The sequence below is a fragment of the Cloeon dipterum genome, chromosome 1, assembly GCF_949628265.1.
Source record: "Cloeon dipterum chromosome 1, ieCloDipt1.1, whole genome shotgun sequence".
Classification (NCBI taxonomy): Eukaryota; Metazoa; Arthropoda; class Insecta; order Ephemeroptera; family Baetidae; genus Cloeon; species Cloeon dipterum.
This window is the reverse complement of record NC_088786.1, coordinates 8,233,237-8,258,094: the sequence shown is the minus strand read 5'-3', so window position 1 is coordinate 8,258,094 and position 24,858 is coordinate 8,233,237. Positions and strand designations below refer to the sequence as shown.

Sequence of the window (24,858 nt, the reverse complement as noted above, 5' to 3'; positions counted from 1 at the left end):
TCTCCAGCAGTCAGCAACAATGCGGATACTCGCACCAATCAGAGAGTACAACGTATCGGTGCCGTGCGCTGATTGGCCCAATCGACAACATCCACGTCCTTACGCATCTGTCCGGCTCGATTTTGCCTGCATGTCACCGCTTTCGCATCCCTAATGTGCAATTATTCGCGCCTTTGACCGACGGCCGCGTTCTCCCTCGCTCCCATCGACCTGATTTAACTAATTTTATAGGTGAGCTGATTTATTCGTGCGCCTGGCAAGTTCCTCGCACTTGGTGTCTTCGGGACACCACAGTGGTTAAAATGGTCTGGCTTGTGTCTACCTGGTCTACCTGCCAGCCGTGTTTTCCACATTTCCGTTGCTTTTGACTGACCCGCATGATTTCCGTCTAGCAACGTATAACATTTGATCCCATTTTCAAAACGAATTTTCAATTTTCCCCGTTCCTTTTATTCATTTAGCATGATTAAAATTTCACTTTCTGCATTTATGTGTTTCCATATTTGTATGTGCATAACACGTATGTAATTACTGTTTATTTCGATTTTTAGACAGAGTCCATAATGGGGAAGTTTTGGATTGGAGCTTTGCTCTGCCTGGCGAGTTTCGTCGTGCTCGCCAACTCGATTGCTGTGATGAGCGTTGACTTTGGAGGAGAGTGGATCAAAGTTGGAATCGTCTCTGTAATATTTTAAGTCATTCTTTCCACCAGAAAGCTATAATTTAATAACCATTTCAGCCTGGTGTACCCATGGAAATTGTTTTGAACAAGGAATCAAAGCGGAAGACCCCAGCAGCAATCGCATTCCGAAACGGAGAGCGTCTCTTTGGCGAGGACGCTCTCAACCTGGGGGTCCGGTTCCCCCAAAACACGTACAGCTACCTCCTGCCCCTGCTTGGCCAAAAGGCCAACAGCAGCGTTGTCGAGAGGTACAAGAAGCAGTTCCCTTACTACAAAATCGAGGAAGACCCTGAGCGAGGGACAGTCGTCTTCCGACATGACGAGTGAGTTAAAAATCCGCTTTTAAACTTTTTAAATGCAATTCTTTTTTAATGTTAGTGACACTCGATTCACCCCTGAGGAACTGGTGGCTATGATGCTCCAGCAGTGCAAGCGGGACGCGGAAATTTCTGTTGGACAGAGTGTTAGTGAGGTTGTCCTCACTGTGCCGGCCTATTTTGGACAGACGTCGCGGAGGGCGATGCTCTCGGCTGCCCAGCTAGCCGGACTGAAGCCACTCCAGCTGATCAATGACTACATGGCTGGTATATATACTGTTCAATTTTTGTTATTTATTTAGATCAGGGACAAAACCATTATTTAAAGTCCATTTTTAAAAAATTTCTGTTCAATTTTTAATTTAATATTTTTTCTGTCTTAAAGAAAAAAACAGAAAACATTTATTTCACGAGAAATAAAATCAAATATTTTGTCTTTCTCGTTATCCTTGCGCTAAAAATTGGTCAAAAATGACTTGATGTGAGAAAAAACAGTTGTTGAAAATATTTTATTTGGTTCTAATTTTTAATTCCTGCTGCAGTGGCCATCAACTATGGCATCTTCAGGCGCAAGGACTTCAATGACACGGCTCAAAATGTGATATTCTACGACATGGGCGCTACGAGCACTGCGGCCGCCGTGGTTAGCTACTCTGTTGGCAAGGGAAGAGACGCTGACCCCCAGGCGGCGATTCTTGGCGTCAGGTGTGCTGATAAAAACCTAGAATTTTATACAAATTAAAATATCATCGTCATTTAAACAGGGTTGACCGCTCTTTGGGTGGCTTGGAAATGCAGCTCAGGCTCAGGGATTATTTGGGAAAGAAGTTCAACGAGATGAAAAAGACGCCCAATGACGTGTTCAAGAACCCAAGGGCCCTGGCCAAGCTGTTTAAGGAAGCTGGAAGGCTCAAGAACGTGCTCAGTGCCAACGCCAACCATTATGCTCAGGTATTTAATTTTTAAATGTCTTTTAGGAAAAGTAGCCAGGCTTTAACACAAAGTCTCTGCTGAGAGTTTATTAAATATTTTAAAAAATTTGTACCAAACGATCATCTCATGTCTTTTTACAGCATTAAATTTATTTTACTAACAAATATAATAGCTAATCAACCTGGCCTTTCTCATTTAGGTGGAGGGGCTGTTAGACGAACAAGACTTTAAGCTGCCGGTGACAAGGGAAGAGTTTGAAGAACTCTGCACTGATCTATTTGAGCGGGCTGGGCAGCCGGTGACTGAGGCTCTTGCACTGGCCGGCCTCACCATGGACAGCATCAGTCAGGTGATTCTTGTAGGCGCTGGCACCAGGGTACCCAAGGTACAGGAGGCGTTGACCAAGGCGACTGGAGTAACCCTCAGCAAGAATATCAATGCTGACGAAGCCGCCGCCATGGGTGCTGTTTACAAGGCAGCTGACCTGAGCTCAGGCTTCAAGGTCAAGCGGTTTATCACCAAGGATGCTGTTCTGTATCCGATTCAGGTGAGAGTTGTTTAAGTAGAGCAAATTTACAACCTTTTCAAGAATTTCTCACTGCAAACAAATAATACTTAAAATTATTTTTTTTATTGAAAATTAAAAAAAACTTTGCACTTTGGAAAAATGAGGTTTGATTTTATTAAGAAAGTTTTCTTTCTGTTACTAAGAATTCATATTGAAATTAAAATGATTTGTGGAACTTAAACCTAAAAATGATGTGACCTGATTTTTACCGTTATTTACGTATTTCAGGTTGTGTTTGAGAGAAAGCTGGACACTGAAGGCACTCCAGAGAACCCGGTGTTCAAGACTGTGAAAAGGATGCTTTTCAGCAAAATGAATCCATTCCCTCAGAAAAAAGTGCTGACCTTCAACAAAAACTCTGAGGACTTCTCCTTCAGCGTCAACTATGCTGAACTCGACCACCTTAGCGCCGCAGATGTTGAGTAAGTTTTCTCCAAATATTATTTATTTCAAATCCCTGTTTCACGTGCCTGAGAATGAGAATTAAAAGTTTTATTTTGACATTTCTTCATTATTTTGCGTCATCTAAGGTTCCAGTCAAATTTTAGACTCATTTGATTAGATTTTTATTTGTCCTTGTAATTTTATTCCATATTTAATCCTTTTAGTCTCTTTGTCAGAGAAAAATTTGTTTGCTGGTGTCTAAATATTCACAACCCTAGATCCTAGATAAAATCGACACTGTTACAAAACTTTTCATTTTTTGCCGGTATTGTGTCGGTAAACTTGTTTTCTTTTCGCTCAAACCTTTTGTTTGTTTAAGAATTTGGTTTCACAACCTCACTCTTGACGTCAGAACCGCTGTACAATGTTTAAATTAAGTAGAATTACTTTTTATGTATTAAGAAAATTGTTAAAGGTGCGAAATTTTATGATTATTATTTTCACTTTTAAAAATAGCTATTTTTCTAATATTTATTTAAAATAAGTATTAAAATACAGTCCTCATTTTATTAACTTATATTTTTTTAACGTGTCTTCTGTTGAAATTTCACCCCCAAACTTAATATTACTGCTGAAATCTTAGATGATTTGAAGCCCTTTTCGTGGGTTTTAATTATCAAATCCTCTCTGTTTCAGGGCCCTTGGATCTTTGAGCCTGAGCCAGGTGGAGCTAAGCGGCATTGCCGCCGCACTTGAGAAGCACCAGGGTCCAAACGTGGAAGCAAAGGGTGTGAAAGCGCACTTTAACTTGGACGAGAGCGGCATCCTGCAACTTCTGGGCGCCGAGCTAAGCTTTGAAAAACTTGTGACCGCCGAGGAAGCCAAGAAGGAGGAGGAAGAGGATCTCGACTCAACTCTATCCAAGCTGGGCAGCACCATCAGCAAGCTCTTCTCTGGAGAAGATGAGAAGCCGGCTGATGCCCCCGCCGAGAAGGCGGAAGAGGCCGAGCCGAGTGCAAGCAGCAGCAGCACCACTACCACTCCTGCCCCTGCGGTTAAGGGCGAAAAGAATGAGACTGTCACGGAGGCGCCCAAGCCTAAAGTGGCAATCGTCAAGGAGAACCTCAAGGTCGGCGAGGAGAAGCTTGACCTGCTTGATTTGCAAGGGGAAAAGTTTGAAAGCTCAAAAACAAAGTCAGTATTTGACCTTAAATTTTCTGTTAATTTTCTTCCTAAATGTATAACGCATTCATTTACTGATGCTTCTCCAAATTGACAGACTTGACACACTGGACGAAGCCGACGAGAAGCGCAAACGCCACGAAGGCGCCCTGAACTCCCTGGAAAGCTTTATTCTGGACTCACGGATTCGGCTGGAGAACGAGGAGTATCAGGCCGCGGGCAGCGAGTCCGAGCGTGAGGCCCTGAGCGCCGCCCTGAGCAAGGCCTCCGACTGGCTTGAAGATGAGGGCTTCACCGCGGAAACGGAGCAGCTGGAGAATCAGCTCAAGGTTTTGCACGACAGTGCCAAGGACATCATGCGCAGGGTCAAGGAGCACCAGAACAGACCTGAGGCGCTGGCCGGCTTGGAGATGGGACTCCAGGGGAGCAAGAAGTTCCTGGCCATGGCTGACAACCAGACGCAGAACGCTGCTGAAGATGAGAGGGTTTTCACTGAGAATGAACTGACCACTCTCAGGAAGACTATCAAGGACACAGAGGTGATTTAAGTTCATTTTTGCTCAATATTCTGTATTTTTTATTTAGGCTTGATGACATATTAATTTGATTTCGAAAAATACTAAAATAGGAAGATTTGTAGCATAAGCAAATCTAACAGATTATTTAAACATAAATTTAAAAAAAATAGAAATTGCCGCTTTCATTTATTTTTTTACTTTTCTCTCAAATATTTCCTATTAACAACGAAAATAATTGTAAATTGAAAGCTTGTGATTGGCGACCAAATGACCTTTTTAGGACAAAGAATAAATTATATTTGATAGATGAATTTAATCCAAGTTACACTGAACTCAAAGGGTGGCAGTTGTTAAAAGAACAAAATGGTTTATAATCATTGTCCCATCCTTCATCAACCCTAATTTTTTGTGTTGCAGGAGTGGAAGAATAGAAAGGTGGAGGAGCAGGCGGCAATCCCACTTCACGAGAATCCGAAGCTGACTGTGAAGGCCATTGTCGAGAAAATGAACGCCCTGGACAGGGAAGTCAAATACTTAGTCAACAAGGCCAAGAACTGGAGGCCGCCCAAGAAGGCTAAGGAGGACAAAAAGGGTGAGATGAATTAAATTTCTCTTAAACAAGAAAAATGACTATAATAAGGAATTTTTCTCAAATTATGGGCAGGCTTCTTGCAAAAATTAAACGTTAAATAATAAAGGATAAATTGTCAGTTAAATTACTGAATTATCCCACCATTTACAATTTCAAGTTTAAATCAGCACATCTCATAAAAGTTGTATTTCAATCCTCTTCTTGCAGAGGATAAAAACGCGACTGAATCTGAGAAAATAGTGGAAGAAGAAGAAGCAGCCGCCGCAGAAAAGTCTGAAGCGAACGCCACAAAGGAGGCCGAAGAGCAGCAACCAAAGGAGGAGGTGCCGGTGCTGGAGCTGGACGGCGCCGTGTCTCAAGAGGAGGAGCCCGAAGCTGCGGCGGAAACGGAAGAGAAAAAGGAGAAAGGTAGGTTTTTGCTCGCTTCTGGTCCCACGCCACACGTGCATTGTGTTGCAGGAGAGCCTTCGTGGTTCACCTCCGCCCTCATTGTCACCACAATTCACATCCTCTTCCAACTGGCCTCCGATTACTTATTACCCTGAACCTAGCTCCCCCGAAACCCCCAAACTAGGTTTGTCACTGCCACCACTATGTAAAAAAAGAGTCATGAATTCTTGCTAACACTTAAATCAATGTTGCATTTAATGCACCCTTTTCTAACCCTGGGCTCTTTGGAATTTTATGCTTGTGGGACTTAAAACGAGCAGGTCTTTTTTCTGGATTGGGCTTCCGCCATTAAGGCCTGTGCACCTATGTTAATCGTGTTTTGAGACGCCGCGGCAATTTGGCCAATCTCTGATTTGGACACAATATCAATGATTTACCTAGAAATAAAACTTTGAATCGTAGTTTCCCAGTTTAGGAAAATATTTTGTCAACTACAATTACCCTTTAGATAGATAAAAAAATTCACTGGTTTAGATTGAAGTTGCTATCATATTTCAATCCAACGATGTATTGATATTCAAACTTCAAATTAACTCAAGCTTCCTGGGTTCCAACTAACCGGGACAATTGAGTTTTCCTCTCTGACATTAGCTGACTTTATTTTTTCAGACTCTCAGACGGCTCCGAAGGAGGAGCTGTAACCCGACTGCGAAGAAGCTGTGCTCTCGTGCCCGCCCAGTCTCAAATCGACGCACACAAAGAAGAAAATTATCGCTGTATGAACCCTTATCCCCTGAAGAAATAAATACTTACACTCTTAGGTCTGCCCCCCACCTTCAGGTTGGCCCTGATTCGAATGCACAGTGCCTGAAAGGTTCGCCGCATCGCGAATCCGGTGCAACAGAGATAGTCGTGCGCGCGTGTTTCGTGTGTTTGTGCAATTGATGATTGAATTACGTCCGATTCTGCTGCAACCAAAGGTGGACGCTCTCATTCCATTTAAATAATGTCTGTACGAGCGCGTGTGCTGTGCGTGTGTCTATATCACCCCCAAAACGGTTTTTGTATTGTCATGTTTGCTTCAAGCCTCCATCCCTGAAAAACTGGAAATGAATTTGTTGACCCTGTTACATTTTTTTGTATTTTTTCGTCGGAAGCAAGCGCGTGAAAGGAGTGTTTGCTGAGGAATGCTTTCCAATAAAGTTATTTATTCGACATTCGTTACAAGTCTGCGTTTCAGTTTTACCTGGAGGTATTAAATTATTTAATTCCAATATTTTATCAAACGAGCAGCATATATAATTATTACATTTCATGATAGCTAAAAAGGGAAATTTTCGATTACAAACTATGTCTCGTTAACAGAGCCGCATGCATATTTAATCGAATAAATTTATAATGCATGAACCATTAGCTTACACAGCTGATGAGGATAAAAAACTCCATAAAAATTTAAATATTTGCGTCTTTGTAACGGGCAATTTTGGGAGCAATGTCTCATCTCCTCGACGTTGATTAAAAAAGTATATTGTAAAATAAGATCAATTAAACAGCAAATTTTAGATCATCGGTCAGGGTTGAAGGTTATTACTGGGCAAAATGGTGGTTTTCGTAATTTTGAAACAATCGCCTTATCCTTTATTTATTTTCTTAAAAATCAAGAAAGACTCATCAATGCATTCTCAATGGCACGAGAGAGCTATCTTATAGTTTATTTTTAGCTTTCGTTTTTGAAAATTCTACTTTGAAATTTAAAAATCATTTTTTTTTACAAATATAGATTGTCACCCTCAAATACCGGGCTCAAAAACAGAAATTGTAAAATTATATTACAAAGGGGTTAAAATATTACTGCATGTTTTATTTGAACTAAAAATAAGCCTGAAAATTGTTTGTTCCAAAAATTATGTATCTTTCGGTATCAAGCTATTTAATTGTGCAAATATTGCGTTATTTTTTAATTTTTAGTATGATTCATTCTCATGTACTGAATGAAATTTTGCACTTTTCTTGTACTGCATTGGAAAATACTTTGAGTAAAACCTCTTGGTGTTTATTTAAAAAAAATCACTGTTTTTTTTATTTTCATTTTATTGATTGGCGTAACTTGAAATGACATGTACAAACTCTTCTAGAATTCAATCTGACTGGAAAACCGATGAATTTAGTTGGCACCTCATTCTTCTCTCTATAACCACAAAAGCTTTCCTTTTTTTTTGAATTTGCTAACGCAACCAGTCCAGTCCAAAAATAATTAAATATGTTGAGCCGCGCGGTGCTTTAATGCGTTACAACAAAAATTCACGACAGCACACACAAGGGTTGCCGCGGGTTACAAATGGCGGTTTGGCTCAACCAAGGAATCCGTATTTCAATTTGTCTTTTCACACCTGCTCTGCTTCTGCTTATTAGAGAATTCACATTGTTAACAGTAAAAGTGGACTCACAGCCATATTTGAAATTAAGATTACGGGGGTTTTCTTTCCTTACTCACTAACATGGTACACACTCACATATTCACGATTTGACTCGTGAGTTTCAAAAGTTTCGCCCCACTGCACTAGGGAACTTTTCTTGCTCCGTCATTGCAAAAGACGCTTGTGCCTTAACTTTTTTCCGGAAACAGGACTGACACAGAAAAATGCACACTCTGGGGTTGATTTTTGCACAGGAAAGTCTTCTCGTTCTCCATTGTTTGTCGGAGATATGGAAGGGAACTGCGTCCACATCGAATTTCACCTTGATTTTTCATCAACAAGACAACATTGAATTTTTTTTTAAATTTTGTAAATTAAAAAAAAATACTAAAAAAGGTATAAGAAATTTTTCAGTTTGATACAGCCGCAGTATTGTAATTATTAAAAAATATACAGAAGAGAATTAAAGTATTATTCTCTTCGTGCATTTTTTTAAATGTTTTGAAAAAAAATGATGATTCCATCCACGGGTTTTTTCCTACTAACATTTAATTTTTTTAAGTTTGGTTTAAAGTCCCTTACAGGCGAAATTGGAATTTAAGCTTCATCTTCAGTAACAAAGTTTTCAAGAGAAATTCGAATGTAACTCTGAATTTTTTTAACATTAAATCGGCGAGGAAGGAGACGTTTGTGCGGATCAGACAACGCTCTCGTCATTGGGAGGCTCAAGGAAAGTTGTCGGTGTGGCCGAGGCCATCGAGCTGGGCAGGCTGTAGACATTCTTGCGCAGCGACGTCTGGCTGCTGTTGGCCGAGTGGCTGCCCTTGAGGCCGTTGCCACCGTTCAGGATGCCGACTAGCCACGACTTGAGTGAGCCCCTGTGGCCGCCGCCTCCGCCTATCTTCTGTCCACTTCCTGTTTTTGGCTCCGACTCCTCCACTGGCAGCTCGTGCTCTTCTAGGGAACGCCACCTGATACAAACGGTATATAGATTTCAGTTAAAAAATGGCAGAAGAGATACACACACATATGCGTGTATACGTAAGTAATTATTTTGTATTTATAAGGTGTAATGATCAACAATAATAAATCAAGTCAGAACTGCAGACTATTTTTTTAATTACAAGATTTAACCGCATAGAAAAATGCATCAAATGGGAATTAGTGGTTAAAATTCGTTGAAAATGGTGAATTTATGATTTTCTTGGGGAAGTAAATTGAGCTCTTTTGCACCATTCATTCAAAAAACATTTTAGTCTCAACAAATTGATTTTTTTTTAAATCCTGTTTAGGACATACAATTATATGGAGGGTGAGAAAACAATTTTAATTTAACGGGAGGATTTTATCTACAGAAAATACCTGACATCTTTTTATTTTTTCTTAATTAAGATACAACTTAACATTCACTAGTCTTTAAGTCGTATTAAGTTTTTTGAAACTTTTTAAAAAAAAGAAAAATTATCTTTTAAGATAATTTTTCTTTTTTTTAAAAAAAAAACGAATTTCAGCACCACAAGAAAAAGTTTTGAAAATGTGAACTTAGAAAATAGAGTTTTAAACGAGTGTGGAAAAGAATATAGAAAAATAAATGGAACCTTAAAAAATTAAATAGTTTGAAGCGATTATATGAGCTACTTTGAAATAAATAAATTAAACGAATTCCTTATGTAATTTATATATGAGACAGGAAATTTTGAAAATTGTTATGCTAATTCTTTTAATATGAACTCTTTATCACTTTTATCAGACAGAATAAATTATTCTCACTTTGAATGAGAGTTAATTTAAAAGCAGTTTTCTTATCGTCTGTGCGCAGTTCAACCAAAATTAATTTTCCAGCAGTTTAATTTTCTTTGAGTGATTCATTAGTTTTCAAATACGTGAATCAAGAGAAAAATGTAAGTGTAATATATTGTGTAGCGCGATCTATTGTGGGGGAAGGGGAAAGGTGGTTGCTGCGATTGTATTCAATAAAATGTGCAGCTAATAACAATAATATAATTTAACATTCTTATCGTACTTTTAAAATATTTGTCAAGTTAACACAATTCATGAAATTTATGAGCTCTCTGAAAATTATATAATAATTGCTTCTTGCAAACGTATTTGATTAAAAAATCGTATATATAAATTTTGTAAAAAGTACATATAGTTGCATTTTAATTTGTAGTTGATTAAATTGTTTAAAACAATATTTACTATAAAAATTATAGTATTTAAAATTGAATGTTGAAAGATTATTAACAAAATATCATAGTATTTGATTGTAACGTTTTAATGGTTTAGTGCTTGAGACTTGAGACAAGGTTTAACACGTTATATAATTATTCAAAGAGATAATTTTTTATTTAATTTTTTGTATTCCGACATGCGACTACACTTAAACCTGTTTCCTACATAATGAAGCTTATAAACTTAAAAATTTAATCTCCATAACAAATTGAATTTATAAATAAAATTATGCTGTTTATAAGGCAAAATAATGAATGACAAACCTTTTGGGGGGAATGAGTGGAGTGCCCTCACCAGAATTGGCCATGGACTCGGCGCTTTCGTGCGGCTGCTGCTTGTCTAGCCAGCCGTTGGGCATAATTTGCGGCTCGTTCGACGAGGTGACGGCCGTGCAGTCCTCGAGCGACTTGGCAACGCGCGGCGGCACCAGTTGCTTGGCCGTCTGGCCGCGCACCAGGGGGAATGGGTCAAAGGAGCGCGAAATGCACGGCACGGCGGCCACCTCAAGCGGACACGTGGCCGACGACGAAAGGCCGTCGACGCTCGCCTTGTCCGCCGCGGCCGCCGTGTCCAGCAGCGAGGCCGTGGCGCGCAGAACGCTCGCTCCCTCCTGCGCCAGCGCGGACGTCGGTTGCGGCGCAAGACTGTTGCTGATGCCCACGCGCCTGCGCACTGGCGTGCCGATTCCACCAGCGTTGCCTAACACTGAGCCTGATTGCCTAAAATTCAAATTAAATATTTTTTTTAGATAAATATCGTTACATAATAAATAATTTCGAATTTTATTAATATTTAGCCATTTGATCCTGACTCCTGACTATTCTGGCAAATTTAAATATAAGATTAAGCTGATGGATTTAATTCCCAATTTGGATCCATAAGTATAGATTTTTCTTTCACTATTATTGCACTGCCAAGAGGATTTTAAATTACATATTTTTTCGAAATAAATTCAAAAATATTAGATCAAACCTAAAAATAAATCCATCAAAAATCGTAAATATTTAGAATTTTTGGTTACAACGTGCAATCATCAAAAGAGGACGAACCTAAACTTTTTGTAGGTATGTACTATAAAAATTAAAACTCAAAATTTTCCATTGTTAAATTATTTGTCGTACCTTGCGTTGAGGTCGGACCTGCAGAAGAGCGGTGGCGGCATGTCGTTGGTGTCGACGTTTCTGCGCTGGATGGCGAGCGGCGTTGCGGCGAGCAGCCAGTGCGTGGTGACGGCGCCCTTGCCCTTGAGGTAGACGGGTCCGCGCTCCTCCATCACGTATAGACCATCGCCGAGCTTGTTGAGCGCGTCGCGGCACTGGTTGCTGATGTGGATGCGTAGCGGCTCGCCGTTGCTCTCCATTCTGCTGGCCGTGTTCACCGTGTCGCCAAAGAGGCAGTAACGCGGCATCGTCAGCCCCACCACGCCGGCGACCACCGGGCCCGAGTGGATGCCGATGCGCAGCTTCAGCGTCTCTTGCGGACGGTGCGCGACCCGGTGGCTCTTCACCGCAGCCAGCAGGTCCAGCGCCATCGACGCTATCTCGCCTGCGTGACGCTCGTTCTTGATCGGCAAACCGCTCACCTGAGATAAAAATGTTGATTTTTTTATTAGGAAATATAATTTGGTGGAATTGACTAAATAAATAATTTTGCTGAGTGATTTTGTAACTTAACTTGATTTATTTAAAAATACTAATAGCTTAATTAAGGCTGAATTTAGTTGTTTTCCCTATTTCAATAGTTTGAACCGCTTGAAATTTAAATTTATGCTGCTCTAGAAAATAACTATTTTGAGCCAGAATAATTTTATCATCTCTTATGAACAAGTATTCCAGCCTGTATAGTCAACTAAAATTCCTTAATCTACTGATCAATTAAAATAGACATTAAATTTACTAACCACCATGTAGGCGTCTCCGATTGTTTCGACCTTGTAGACGTCATAGCCTTGGATGATGCGGTCGAACAATGTGTAGAGGTCGTTGAGGAAGTTGACCACCTGCAGCGGAGAGCTTTCCGCCGACATGGACGTGAAGCCGACGATGTCGCTGAAGTAGATGGTCACGGCGTCGAAGGACTCTGGTTGCACGCCGATTCCCATCGTCAGGTTCCGCGCCACCGGCCTGAAAAGCAGTGATTAAACTTTTTAAAGGAATAATTTCGGAAAAGGCTTACGCAGGCAGCATTCGGTGCAGCAGGTCCTCAGTCTTCTGCTTCTCCTCAAAGAGCAGCCTTGTCCTCTCCGACACGAGCTCCTCCAAATGGTCCGCGTATTTTACCATCATATCCATCATCTGGTCCACGATATTGTGGTGCCTGTAAATTAAAATGTAACATATACATAGTTTAAGATATTCCAGATTTTTTAATGTTTGTGCTTACATTCCCTCGCGCATTTTCTTGAGCTGTTCCCTGACAGTGTGAAAGTCTGGCCGGTTTTCGGGCAGCTCGTTCCAGCAGGAGGTTATGCAGTTGATCACGTAATCCGGACAGCCTATCTCCGAGTCCCTGAGAATGGACAGGTCTGGCCGGAAGGGCTCTCTGCTTTGCCCGTAGTAGCCTTCCTTGACTCTTCGTATGATTTCTAAACAAATTTTTCGGAATATCTTGAATAAATGTGCATTACAAATAAAAAATTAGCCAAAGAGGCCATAACAACAATTTACTTATGAGATATCTGACAAAATTTATAAATAAATTATGACACCTTAATTTAATGAAATAAGAAAACAATTTAACTCTTATAAAATTTATATGTGATATATTAAATAAGGTTTTAATTAAATTATAACAGACAAATAAATCTACAATTATTGGCTCGTCATTTAAAATTTTATTACCCTAAAATTGAGTCCCCTTACTTACCTTTGGGGTCTTCATTGCAGGAGCCAAAGGGTCCCCTCCTGCCGATGATCTCGTAAAGGATGATGCTGAAAGAGTAGACGTCACCTTTTTGGCTGATTTTGGTAGACGTGTTGACTCCGCGGAGCAGCTCTGGTGCCTTCCAGAACAAATCTACGCACAACCATTAATTGAAAATATTTTTCATGAAAATCCGAGCATTCAACTCACTTCTGTAGTACTGGTGCTCCCCGATGCTCTCGTTGTCGGCGTTCTGGCGCAGCTCGTGCAGCCCAAAGTCGGCCACCTGCAGCACCCAGCGGCTCGTCACCACGCAGTTGCTCGACTTGAGATTGCCGTGGCAGCCCAGCAGCGAGTTGTGCAGGTAACGCATGCCCTAAAAATAAATTTTAAATTAATTCAATATTAAACCTGTGATTAATATGATTTAACGAAATTCTAGCCATCGTAAGCAGAAAAAAATTCAAATTGATGATTTTCAGCTTGCCAAAATGGTTTTTAGAGGCTTAAACCAATTTTGTAAAAAGATCACAATATTGATTTAAGTAGTAAATAAAGCCAATAATTTTGTTTTGAAATTACTTCATACAAAAAATTAATTGTGTTGAAAATTTAATATGTCTGATTTTTGTCAATTTAAATCTCGCAATTTGAAGACTTTCAAACCACAATCAAAACCTTCTCTGTGGCCCAAAGTCATCTAAATCGCTTAAAAAGAACCAAATATATAGTTTAAAATTTACATTTTTTTAAAATATTTAAAAGGCAAAAAATGTTTTGTTGCTTGTATTTTTAATTGGAATCAGATGATTGAAACAGTAAATTTTGCAATGTTAAGACGATTTCAATGGGGATTTTTCTAAATGGATATATTTTGATCATAACTGTGCTTGGGAAATTTTTTTGGACCAATTAAATTTCTGTTATTGAATGATTTTGGTTGAAAATTTACGAAACTCGCCAATAAAAACCATCTGTATATGCTCTTTAAAGAGGATGTGTAACCATCTACAATAACGTCATATGCAGCCAAAAATCCAAATTATCACATTTTTTTCTAATTTCGTAGGAAATATTTTTCCTTGAAAATATGCTTGATTAAATGAATATGTATTTCATATTTGCTTAAGATTTTTCTTTACCTTGATCAAGTCGTGGACTAGGGAAGAGATGAACATGGAGTCGAGTTTGATGTCCTCATTCTCGATGATATCCTGCAAAATCCCCAAACTTAGACCAATAATCCAGCCAAGGAAGCGAAATACTGACGTAGAGACTGCCCTTGGCGCAGTAGTCGGTGACGATGAGCACCCTATTGGACTCGATGCAGGCGCCGATGAACGAGTTTACGTTGTCGTGCCGCAGCTCGCGCAACAGACGCATTTCCTTCATCACCTCGCGCGTTACGCAGTCTCTGCGCTTGCTGAACACCAGCTCCTTGATGCGCACCACCATGTTGCGATACTGGCCTGTCGAGGCGAACACTTGCGGCCCGCAACGTGACTCAAATGACCCGGCCGACATCAAACTCAGCTAAAATTAAATAAACCAAAGTTGGTGCAAATGACAAGAAATAATGTATTTATTAATAATTATGTAAAATAAATTTTTTTTACATGTTATTTATATTTTAATGAATTGATTGAATGGTTTAAAAAATATGTTTAAAAACTACCATTCTATTTTTTATATAAGACGTTCTCATGATACATAATATTGAAATACCAAATAACAATAAATTGTAATTTTAGTTGGTCATCAATGTTGCTTCTTTACAACGTCAGTCTTGTCAATCAGGAAAATTAAGAGTGAACTAAATAAAATTCAAGCAAAATATTCAACAGCAATTAAAATTGGACACTTTTCATATGTTTAATTATCAACATTAGAAAGGAAAAATATTTCCATTCAGCTCAGAAACAAAAATCTAAAAAATCATATATTTACTCAGCTGGTTCTCAATTTTACTGAATAATTATTTCTCAATGGAATTATTTAATGTTTTCTTAAACTAGCGGCACTATTAAAATCTTCCTAAAGGCGAAATATTTCATTTTCTGACCTTGCTGGGAGGCGAGACGATGTCTCCGCTGTAGCTGTGCAGCTCTGTGGGGTGGATCTTCCAGAGGAGGCCCTCAATCTCCTGCTCGATCTTCCACTTTCGGTAGATGCTGGCCGTGATGACGGTGGCGCAGAAGAGCAGCACGCCCAGCGTGCCGGCGGCCACCACGCTCTGGCTGTGAGTGTCGCTGCGAGAGCATTTGCTGTTGTCGAAGCCGCAACTCGGCTCGTCCATCGGCTTGGTGTTGCCTGGCCACTGAATGTGCCGCACCACTTTGTACTCCTACATTTTATTTAATTAGTGAAATTACCATTTAAAAAAGTACTTGTAAATTAACAAATTATTTTCTTTTTCCTCTATCTATTTAATAAATTCTAAAAAGCATCTCCTAGCAAAATTCTTCATTGAAGTGATTTTTAACGCTCACCAGAGAATCTTTGTCACCGTGTTTGAAGTTGGCGACGGGCAGCATGTGATATGGGCAAGAAAAGTTGACGTGCTCGGTCAGATTGTAGTTTTGCAGGCCGATCACGGAGAAGTTGCCCTCCGAGGCGCCCTCCTTGTCCCATTTGATAAGTGAACCGGTGACGCCTGGACATAGAACAAAATTACATTTGTTTCATGATGGTTTAGAATATCCAGAATGAACAAACTTTATGTTTAAATTAATTTAAAAAAACATTAATCAAAAACTTTTTGGGATTAAAGAATCTATGATGATCTCAGATTTAAATTTCATGAAATTTACATAATCCACGATTTTGTTACTGTAATGGGGTTCACCAATTTTGCAGTACGCAAAATTGCACGGCTCGTTTTTAGAATAAAAATGTGGATACCCCCAGAATCGGAACAAAATATTCATATTCTTAATGCGGTTCTAAATGAGAGAAGAATTATTTTTTCGAGTTGGCTTTGGATGGGTGATTTGCGTTAAATTATATAATTCCTCAAGGTAAGGAAAACTCTTTTGAAATTGTTACTAATTTTATCCAAATTAGTGGTGCTTATATTTTTTCTCAGTAATTAAAGCCAAAAAATTTCGTTTATTCTTGTTTAATTAAGAGTCAATTAAAATTGATAAAAATGCTAGATATATCAGGAAATTACATTTATTAAAACAAATCAAAGAGAGATTTCTCTCTGTCAAATTGTTAAGCTTATCCAAGCCATATCAGAACATAAATTATCAGAACATTTCGAATGTAATGCTCTGATTTCCTCAATTTTTCCAGTCCCAGTATAAGTATTTCTTCAATTTAATCTTTCTTAGTGATTATAACAGAAAACATTATTTTTCCGATGTCCCGAATATAAAAATAATCTTATGCTTACTAATGAAGTTGCCCTTTTCAAGGATGTTACTGATGATTTTGGTGCCGTTGCTGGCCATCTCTTCGATCTTCTCTTTGGTGGGCCAGATCTCGTCGACGGTGAGCGTGGAGGAGGACTTGTTGAGCGCCGTCTGCATCTCCTGCCTGATGATAGCGTTTAGGGACTGCGCGTACAGCTGCACCGCGTCGTAGAGGTACGCGGCGAAAATGGGAATGTGCTGCAACGCCAAACGCGCGTAATCAACGCACATTCTTCGCCACGATGCTCGTACTCACGGTTTTGTAGTCATTGAAGATGATGGGCTTGATGAAGTTGAACGGATCCTTCGAGTTGAACTCGCGCACCGAATCTGAGAAGTTGACGTAGTCCTCGCTCGGCTCGCTCATCGCTACCACCAGCAACGATTTGGCTCGCTTCTCGAACTCCACGTCCTTCTGGCTGTGGAAGAAGCACGATCGCATCTTGCTGATGTAGTCGTTTGCTGCACACAGTATTTTTTTGTTTTAATAAATTAGTTTTATTGAATTTTATTTTCTAAAAAAGGGTTAATGTGATAAATTAATTATGAAGTTCTGAGAGATATTTGAAAATTTTCATAACAAAATATAAATGGAGAACATTTCTTGGGCAACGTCCTTTGAGATTATAAACAGCGCAAATAAGATGCGAACAAAGAGCAAAAGTTCATTTGAAAATATGTTTAATTACATAATCCTCTTTTTCTGCTAGTCTTAGCAAATTAAGCTGTTTAGAGAGTCCAAAAAAGGAAACCCAATTAGTTAATTAGTTACTATTTGGGCATAGATGTTGTTTTTAATGAGAACTTTTATGTTACGTTTGCCATAATTATACTCATATTTAGCCAGGGAAATAAAAATCCTGTATAGAACTTTAAATTTTACTGTTAAATTCCAAGTAACTGGATTTCTTAAACACTGAAAATGTTCCGTTAATAATTGAAGCTATTTTTAACTCAGCTTAATTATGTGCTTATATTCAGATCTGCACCGTTGATGGTCTCCAAAAGACAAGTAAGTTTTGGGAATCCTAGTAAAAAAAGAGCAGAATCTTTTACGCCCATATAAAAAATAGGTAATTTATTAATAATAGTTAAATCAATGGGGGCAGCATTTTTTATATTTAACAAAATATATTTTTCTCTTTTGGTTAAGCATTTCAATTAACTCTATACAATTGGAAGAAGATGAAAATACGAATAATTCCAAGAGTAAAAAATTAAATAATCGCAAAGGAGGGGAGCAATGCCACTGTTAGTGACAGTTTAATAATCAAGAATGATATAAAATTTAATTATGTAGTATATATTTTGATTTATATATAGGCTAGCCTATACCTATTCATAAGTGTACGAAATAGCTATGAAAACCCTTTTTGTAGAAAAATGCAGCATGCTGCAACTTAAAAATGTTAGAAGGAAATGGGAAATGGTAGAAATGCGATTCATTGATCCTGTTTAAAATATTTAAATAACTCATAAAAATGGACACGGTAACACTTAAGTTTTGGAGAAATTATACAGATTTGAGCACTTTAACAGGAGCGTCTTTAATAGGATGTTAATTAACATCCTATTTACACGTATATCGGACAAAATCGCACAACTTTTGCTATCATTTAGTTCCGTCAACAAAAAAGCTCAAAATAAAAACATCTGAGCAAATTAAAATATATTTATATAGAGCTACAATTAAAAAGCATTAGAACTGTTGGCTTCAATAGGTAGTTGATCAATTAGGCAGTTAATAATTGAATGACGACCCTTTGATATAATTTAAATGCTAATTTTAAATTTTGCCAATTTCTTCAAATTTAACAGCACTCGACCATTATTATTTTTCTTAGTAGATTTTAATTACCTCTTGTCGAGATCTATTCAACAGTGCGACACATATTTATGGGAATTGGGAAACTTTTTGTTGCGAAATTAAACAAGATTTCAAGTAATGAGACAGTCTTGACCATTTGAAAAACATGAAAATTTTCTAAAAATTGACAGTGCTATTCAGATCAAATTTGGTTTTTACGGAAACCTGAGGAATTAGTTTATGCATTGGCAACATGGAGGTTTTCAGCATCAATTCACTTTAAAAACGTGGTCCACAAAGACCACAATTATTTTTTAAGTGAAAATTTTAATAATAAAAAAATATAAGAGTGGCATTAAAATAAAATTTCTTTCAAAGAAACTCTTAAGATTAGATGATTTTTAGTTTCTGGCAAATCATTGATGTGAACCCCACATTCTTTTGCGTTTATCAACTCATCTCGTAGAAAAATCTAGGAATAAAAACTAATACTCACTCCAGAGGTACTTGACCGCGTTCTTGATGCTGTATGTCTCCATGTCGATATAGATGATCATGTACTCGCCGTTATCGAAGAGTTGCAGCGCCTGCATGCTGGTCATCAGGTCGATCAGGCTGAACGAGGTGCCCATAAAGACGTATACTACCGACCAATAAATTTAAATCAGAATATATTTTCACAATTTCAGGGTACTCACTTCTGGTCATGTTGCGAGTCTCCTGGATGATCTGGTACCAGGTGCCGGCGTGGCAGCACTTGAGCTTGTTGACACAGCACCTGTGGCGGTCCATGATGGTGCGTTGGTGCTGCACGTGCAGGCCCTTTTCCTTGGCCCGCTCACGCAGCTTGCTGGCCAGCTCGTTCCACGCCTCCTCGTTGATGATTGAGAACTTCTTCCAGCTTAAGTACTCCATCAGTGTCAGCACCGACTTTATCACCTGCGTTCAAAAACAGACATTAATTATTTTCCACTTGAAGATGAATGAATAAAATTTCACAAGAAGTTGCAATTTGCTAACTAATTTTAACACAATAGAGAAACAATAATGATTTTTTCCAAGCAAAGAATAAAATATGCACAAAGAAAAAACTGAATTGCTCTACTCTGTATGATATTTTTGGTTCTAATGGAAAAAATTAGTTAAAAAGTTTACAATTAAGAAAAGAGTAAAATTAATTAGATGTGGGGCCTGTTGACAAATGAATTATAATTCACAAAAACCTATTGCAAATTGATTTTATCAAATGATTTCAACCCACAGAAAAAGTCCAACTCGACATTTTGGAATTACTGAAAAATATTCACATTTCCGCTAATTCCATTTTCGGGAATTCCATTTTCAGGACAAACTGTGCCTCTATAAAAATAATTTTTGTCTCTCAAAGCAAAAATTCCACAGTGTTAAAATAATTGTGTTCGTTGCCGCACACTTTGAAAGTTGGCCGCTGTAGTGTAAATATAATTTTCCTGCCGCTTTGAAAGCTGCCAACGCGGTCGTACAATTAATTTTAATTGTGCAAGAAAATACAAATTAATTGTTGTGATTTTTCCTGGGTTCATTAAAAGAAAATAAATGTACCTACAAAATTCAGTTTTAAAAATACTAGTAAACATTTCTCTGTTTCTATATGAGGTATATGTTGGACCTAAACAATTTTTGCGAGGCCCAAATAACATAAGTAAATGGATGCGGCTTCAAAAGCTTCCTTGCCTTTTTCCAGGATTAAGATATATGATTCCATATTTTAAGCATGATACTTAACTATAATAGGGATGAATATAATATCCTAGATAAAGTTAATCTGAAACCATTTTGGCAAATGATGCAAATATTCAAAAATTTGTTATTCCGCGAGTAACTGTAAAATTTCTTTAAAAAATAATAATATCAGTTTTAAACATAGTGCATAATTAATATGTGTAAAAATTGTATTTCTGAAGATAATGTGTGGAGACATTTCTGCAAAATATTAAACTTACCTGAGAATTTGGAGGGTCTATCCTTAACAAGGTTGGGTTAGGCTTGCTGTCGGAGCATTTCTGAAACAACAAAAACACGACACAATCAATAGAAATCAATATATTTTTATAATAAATTTTCACGGAGCAGCCTGTAATTATTATGCAGAATTTTATGCGACGCAAAAGGAGCAGAATGGAAACGATGTTGTTGGAAAAGCGAAGCACATCAAATTTCATCTCCGTCATGATTCGCTAATGCAAGATAACATCTGTCCAATTAGCATATTCGCATATCAACGTCGCAGCGCAAATCAGTAAATACAAATTAGCGGTTGGAATATTCTACTCTCGTGAAACGTAAGAACCGAGGACACGCCTAGTGCTGGAGCCGGGCTCATTGTGTGGCATGATTGCTTTTCTCGACGCGATTTTTGGCAGACAGCCTATCAAGATGGATTCGTAAGCCATAAACTAACTTTCGTCAGCGAGAATTTCACGCCTTTCCTCCTTTATAACGGGAAGGAGAGCGTTAATATTTTATTAGTTTTCGTATTTTGCTTTTAGGCATTTGAAAATTTAATTTAGAACCTAAGGGAAAACCGACTGTTTTGGTTGAGGAGCAGTTTTATTTTAAGTGTTTCTCTAGATTGCCTTCCTTGAATAATAAAGCGGTGGATGTCTCATTCAGTGAAAAGAAAATTCTCTCTCTGATTATGATATTGTGATAATGGCTAAGAATAGAAGCATGTGACATAGGTGAAAACACACCTTACGTGTTTTTTAAACGTTATATAAAAAAAACTAGAATCATTTCCCCCCGGCTATGTTTAGAGTAGAGTCACGAGTTACTTAATGGACCGCGTGTATGGCAAAAAAATCCGTAAAAGTTAGTCGTGGTCACGGGGTTTTGATGGGCTCGTTAACTTTTATCCTTTTCTGCTGGTGCGGCAATCACGTGCGTTGTGATGACAATTAGTGAGAGTGAAGTTCCTCGTTTGGCAAATTTAGGGGAGCTAGAGAGGAAAAGTAAAAATAAACGAGACTCACGTGAGATGACTTTTTGGACTGGTTTGGCCATTTAAAGTGCCGTGTTGGTACTGAAACTCAAAACCACTCTCCAACCGCCAAGAGACTTCCTTATCTCAAGGAGTGAATATTAAATTTGCACAAATTCGACTGAATAAGAAAATGTATAATTCGTGGGTCTGGTGCGAAATTTAAACGACCAATAATTCAACCATCACACGGGACCATGAAACGAGCAAGAATGATGCGATTTTATACTACACGCTATTTAAATCATACTAAAATTAATCATACAATTGCTAAATAACAATCTAAAACCATTAAAATCAGATATGAATTATTTAAAAAGTGCTAATTTTGGCTCGTGCAATAATAACTTTGAGAAATACCAATAAGTGTAATATTTCAGCATTAAAATGTTTTCAGTCCGATTTTTTTTTATATTTTAGTCAGTTTCATTACTGCAATTTTTAAACCAAAAGTCACCTCTATGCTTTAAAAGAATGCAAGGAAATATTATTAAAACATGCACCTATTTAAAATAAAAAGATTGACCCCGATTTATATAAAATACCATTCAATGACGCGTAGGACTATAAATTTAATTCTTCTCTTCACTTGAGATAAATTTCAACAAAGGATTGAAGTGCTGCTTACAAATTTATTGAAAGTTTTGGTTTACTGCTAAGCTCTACATTTTTTTTTCATAAATAAACAAGTAAAAAATATCATAAATCACGAACGAAATGTGTTAAGCGTCTCTGTTTGTGTTTTGCTTTGCGGTCGTTTCGTTCCGCACTTGGTCTCGGAGCGTTCACTTTAGATAAGCGGAGAGCCGAGTGGACTATTTTTAACATTCGACCGCACTACAACAGTCTTGGTTTCTTGCTTTGTGCGCAGCTAAAAATAAATGCGTCTCATGAAAACAGTCCGTCGAAATTTGATAAGTAAGTGTTGAGCAGGAAAAATGTCGCGTAACCACAATGCCAACAAGCAACGCCGCGTAACGACACAAGTTTGACAAATAAGCAACAATCCGGGCCAAAAACGCGTAGAGTTTTTAAACCTGTCTTCTCTTGCGGATAGAAAGCTTTGATCGAGGATTAAATTACTATAGATTTTCTTTGAGAGCATTAAAATACAAATAAATATCATCAAATCTAACAATAATTCAGTATCAAGTTATTTATTTACTTCCGGTCATTATTTTTCTACAATTGGAGAGGGGAAAGGTTTTAAAACCAAAATTTTACCCCAAACTATGCAAGTTTTGAATGGAAACTCGTGTCTGCGTCTGCACCGACACACATGCACGCAAGACGTTTTGTATTTGCTGGTGGCTGCAATTCGAAGCTCTCGGATCTACATGATAAAGCTTGGCTGCTTTGAATTTCAAATTGGCATTCACACGCAAACAAGTTGTTGTTTGGTCTATTTCTGGCTGCTCTTTCGTCTGAAACATATTCTCCAAGGATGGACGCTATTTGGAACGTCGTGTGAGAAAAAGTATGAAAATGTGTTGGCGTAGCAGAAAAAGTGCTAATATTGAGCGTGACATTGTGCTTCGCAAAATAACACGGATAGGAGTTGGCAGTTGAAAGGAACATTTTTTGCACATGTTTTCTTCTAGAATATTAATTACAAATTTTGATGCAATGCCAAGTGTACTCTAATATTTACGTGATTGTATTTTTGTTTCAGGCCTTCTTAGTTTCAGCACTGTTTCCAATTGCAAATCCTACATTGTTTCTTGTATTATCGCAAAAGCTGATGTTAGTATTATCGCTCTATAAAAATTTGGAACCTATAAAATTAATGTGTTTATGACCCTCCATTCAAGGTTCAACAAACTCGTAATTTTTGTGAGAAAAATGCATGTGTTAAGTACAATTTTAGTTCGAAAGAACATAAACAGTTGGACAAATAATCATGAACAATGCTCTTCTTGTCACTGAGAATGAATAGTTGAACTTCAGTATAAATATTTTGTAATGTTTAGTAGAATAGTTAAAATCAATCAACGAAGTCATGTAATACAATTATAAATATAAAAATGAGGAAGACAATGACGCCGAAATCCTCCAAATCTATTCTGTCTGAGCAAATGCAAATAATGCGGATTGGTTTGTGTGCGGCAATCGCCCTACTTGAGATAGGTGGAATGGCATTCAAGCGTTTCAAGCGCGTCTTGCCAGATGAATGAATGGATGAATGAGCACACATCCAAAGCTGCGCGCGGCTCAATCAGAGAGCGGCCGCATGATTCAATCAGCTACCGCCAACGAATTGACCTTTGGCCAGCGCGTGACCTTTGCAGGGTCAATTGCACCACGTGGTGCACTCAACTACAAGTCTTCTCAAATCTAAATTAAAAGCGTTTCATCATTTCGTGAAAATCTTAAAATGAGTAAACTATATTGCGGTAAAAATCTGGTTTAACCTTTTGAACATTATTTATTTGGAAAAGTTTGTGGTGTTGATTTCTGACTTAAAAGTAATTTCGTTGCAAAATTTTAGCTGGATGATGGGGATGAATTACTCAAAACAGATGGCCTAGTAATGCTTTACATTTTCAAAAATCTCAAACGCTATCCCTAAAGTACGCGCCCTTTTCAACTTATATATAACTATTGATTTTAACTGCCTGAAAGCGTTTTTGATTGTTCAACCCGTTTCCGCGTATCCAACAATTTAAATTCAATTGCTTTTCCCAAATATGGCTATGAAAACTTGAACTTGAGGGGATTTTAACACGCCATCTAACGAGCACGAAATCTTTAAGCCCTTTGGTGAATTTTAAAAATCGATTATATTTGACTCTTTCTGGCAAAGAAGGAAATCGATTATTTTTAATCTGGAATTTAGCTGAAAATCTCGTTCAAAAGGTCAAGTTTTACTATATAGTCCAATAAATGGATAGAATTTAACAAAATGACAGTGAAATATTTTTACCCCTTACGAAAAATATATTTTTTTAATGAATGGGGATGGTCTGGTGCGCAGGAAGCGAACTTCGAAAAAAAGCAAGCTTTTTACTCGATCATCAGGTTGCGTGTGCCAATCAGCGCGTTTGCTTTTAATTACGCAGCCTCGCCCTGCTTTTTTGTAATAATCGGATTAGTATACGTGCGTCCCTTTGGATATCAGCTGTGCAATCACCGGCTCTTCGTTTACATCGTTTTAATGACGAGGCACTGCTAATTTTCCCTGTTTTTGCGTTGATTAAACGCCGCTGCAGCAAAAGGTCAAGGCCTCCGGCGTCATATTGAAATCACACGTAGCTAAAAATATCTGGAAAAGTATGTCGGTAGAAATTTTTCTCTTGCGTTTTGTGATTATTCCTCAGCAGGAATTTTCCTACGTCGTTAAAAAGCACCGCAGTGTTTTTAAAACTGCAAACATTGTGGTACTGTTGAATTTAAACACGTGCAAATGGAAGCTCTAAATGAGTTTTTCATCAACTTCATCAAAAAACTCATTCTCAGAGAGGCTTGAAACAGAACCGCACAGCTCGATTTTCGCTTTCCCTTTCTCGGGAAACAATACACAATGCTTAACAGTTTGA

General features: G+C 38.1%; 2 protein-coding genes across 4 annotated transcripts in view; one reads left to right on the top strand and one right to left on the bottom strand.

The window, feature by feature from the left end:
- Window positions 1-67: 67 nt before the first annotated feature.
- Window positions 68-6,793, top strand: Grp170 (Grp170 co-chaperone). Of its 2 annotated transcripts, none has more exons than XM_065497149.1 (13): window positions 68-231; window positions 552-683; window positions 740-1,005; window positions 1,061-1,266; window positions 1,542-1,704; window positions 1,764-1,950; window positions 2,132-2,479; window positions 2,729-2,922; window positions 3,581-4,078; window positions 4,164-4,605; window positions 5,002-5,176; window positions 5,384-5,584; window positions 5,636-6,096. In XM_065497149.1, exons 2-13 carry the CDS (start codon window positions 564-566, stop codon window positions 5,719-5,721), a joined length of 2,886 nt encoding a protein of 961 aa, XP_065353221.1. In that variant the 5' UTR covers window positions 68-231; window positions 552-563; the 3' UTR covers window positions 5,722-6,096. The 2 variants fall into 2 exon arrangements, with proteins under 2 accessions (XP_065353221.1, XP_065353223.1); XM_065497151.1 differs by lacking the exon at window positions 5,636-6,096 and adding an exon at window positions 6,236-6,793 and having other exon boundaries at window positions 70-231.
- Window positions 6,794-7,622: 829 nt separating this feature from the next.
- Window positions 7,623-24,858, bottom strand: part of LOC135948075 (receptor-type guanylate cyclase Gyc76C-like) — a 52,390-nt gene continuing 35,154 nt past the window's right edge. Inside the window, exons 4-20 of one of the 2 annotated variants that reach the window (XM_065497142.1) lie at window positions 20,286-20,345; window positions 19,002-19,242; window positions 18,800-18,946; window positions 16,753-16,958; window positions 16,478-16,694; window positions 15,570-15,733; window positions 15,143-15,424; window positions 14,350-14,613; window positions 14,223-14,294; window positions 13,291-13,456; window positions 13,084-13,233; window positions 12,601-12,802; window positions 12,394-12,534; window positions 12,119-12,341; window positions 11,340-11,800; window positions 10,482-10,937; window positions 7,623-8,954 (exon numbers count right to left, since the gene is read on the bottom strand). In XM_065497142.1, coding sequence (XP_065353214.1) covers window positions 8,681-8,954; window positions 10,482-10,937; window positions 11,340-11,800; window positions 12,119-12,341; window positions 12,394-12,534; window positions 12,601-12,802; window positions 13,084-13,233; window positions 13,291-13,456; window positions 14,223-14,294; window positions 14,350-14,613; window positions 15,143-15,424; window positions 15,570-15,733; window positions 16,478-16,694; window positions 16,753-16,958; window positions 18,800-18,946; window positions 19,002-19,242; window positions 20,286-20,345 — 3,726 coding nt within the window. In that variant the 3' untranslated portion in view covers window positions 7,623-8,680. The remainder of the gene's footprint in view (window positions 8,955-10,481; window positions 10,938-11,339; window positions 11,801-12,118; window positions 12,342-12,393; window positions 12,535-12,600; window positions 12,803-13,083; window positions 13,234-13,290; window positions 13,457-14,222; window positions 14,295-14,349; window positions 14,614-15,142; window positions 15,425-15,569; window positions 15,734-16,477; window positions 16,695-16,752; window positions 16,959-18,799; window positions 18,947-19,001; window positions 19,243-20,285; window positions 20,346-24,858) is intronic. The other variant, XM_065497143.1, reaches the window with a different exon arrangement.

Coding starts and splice junctions, on each gene's coding strand:
- Grp170 (XM_065497149.1), top strand. CDS start 564: ATGGGGAAGTTTTGGATTGGAGCTTTGCTCTGCCTGGCGAGTTTCGTC. Junction 1,951..2,131: donor ACGCCAACCATTATGCTCAG/GTATTTAATTTT, acceptor TTTCTCATTTAG/GTGGAGGGGCTGTTAGACGA. Junction 4,079..4,163: donor TTTGAAAGCTCAAAAACAAA/GTCAGTATTTGA, acceptor CCAAATTGACAG/ACTTGACACACTGGACGAAG.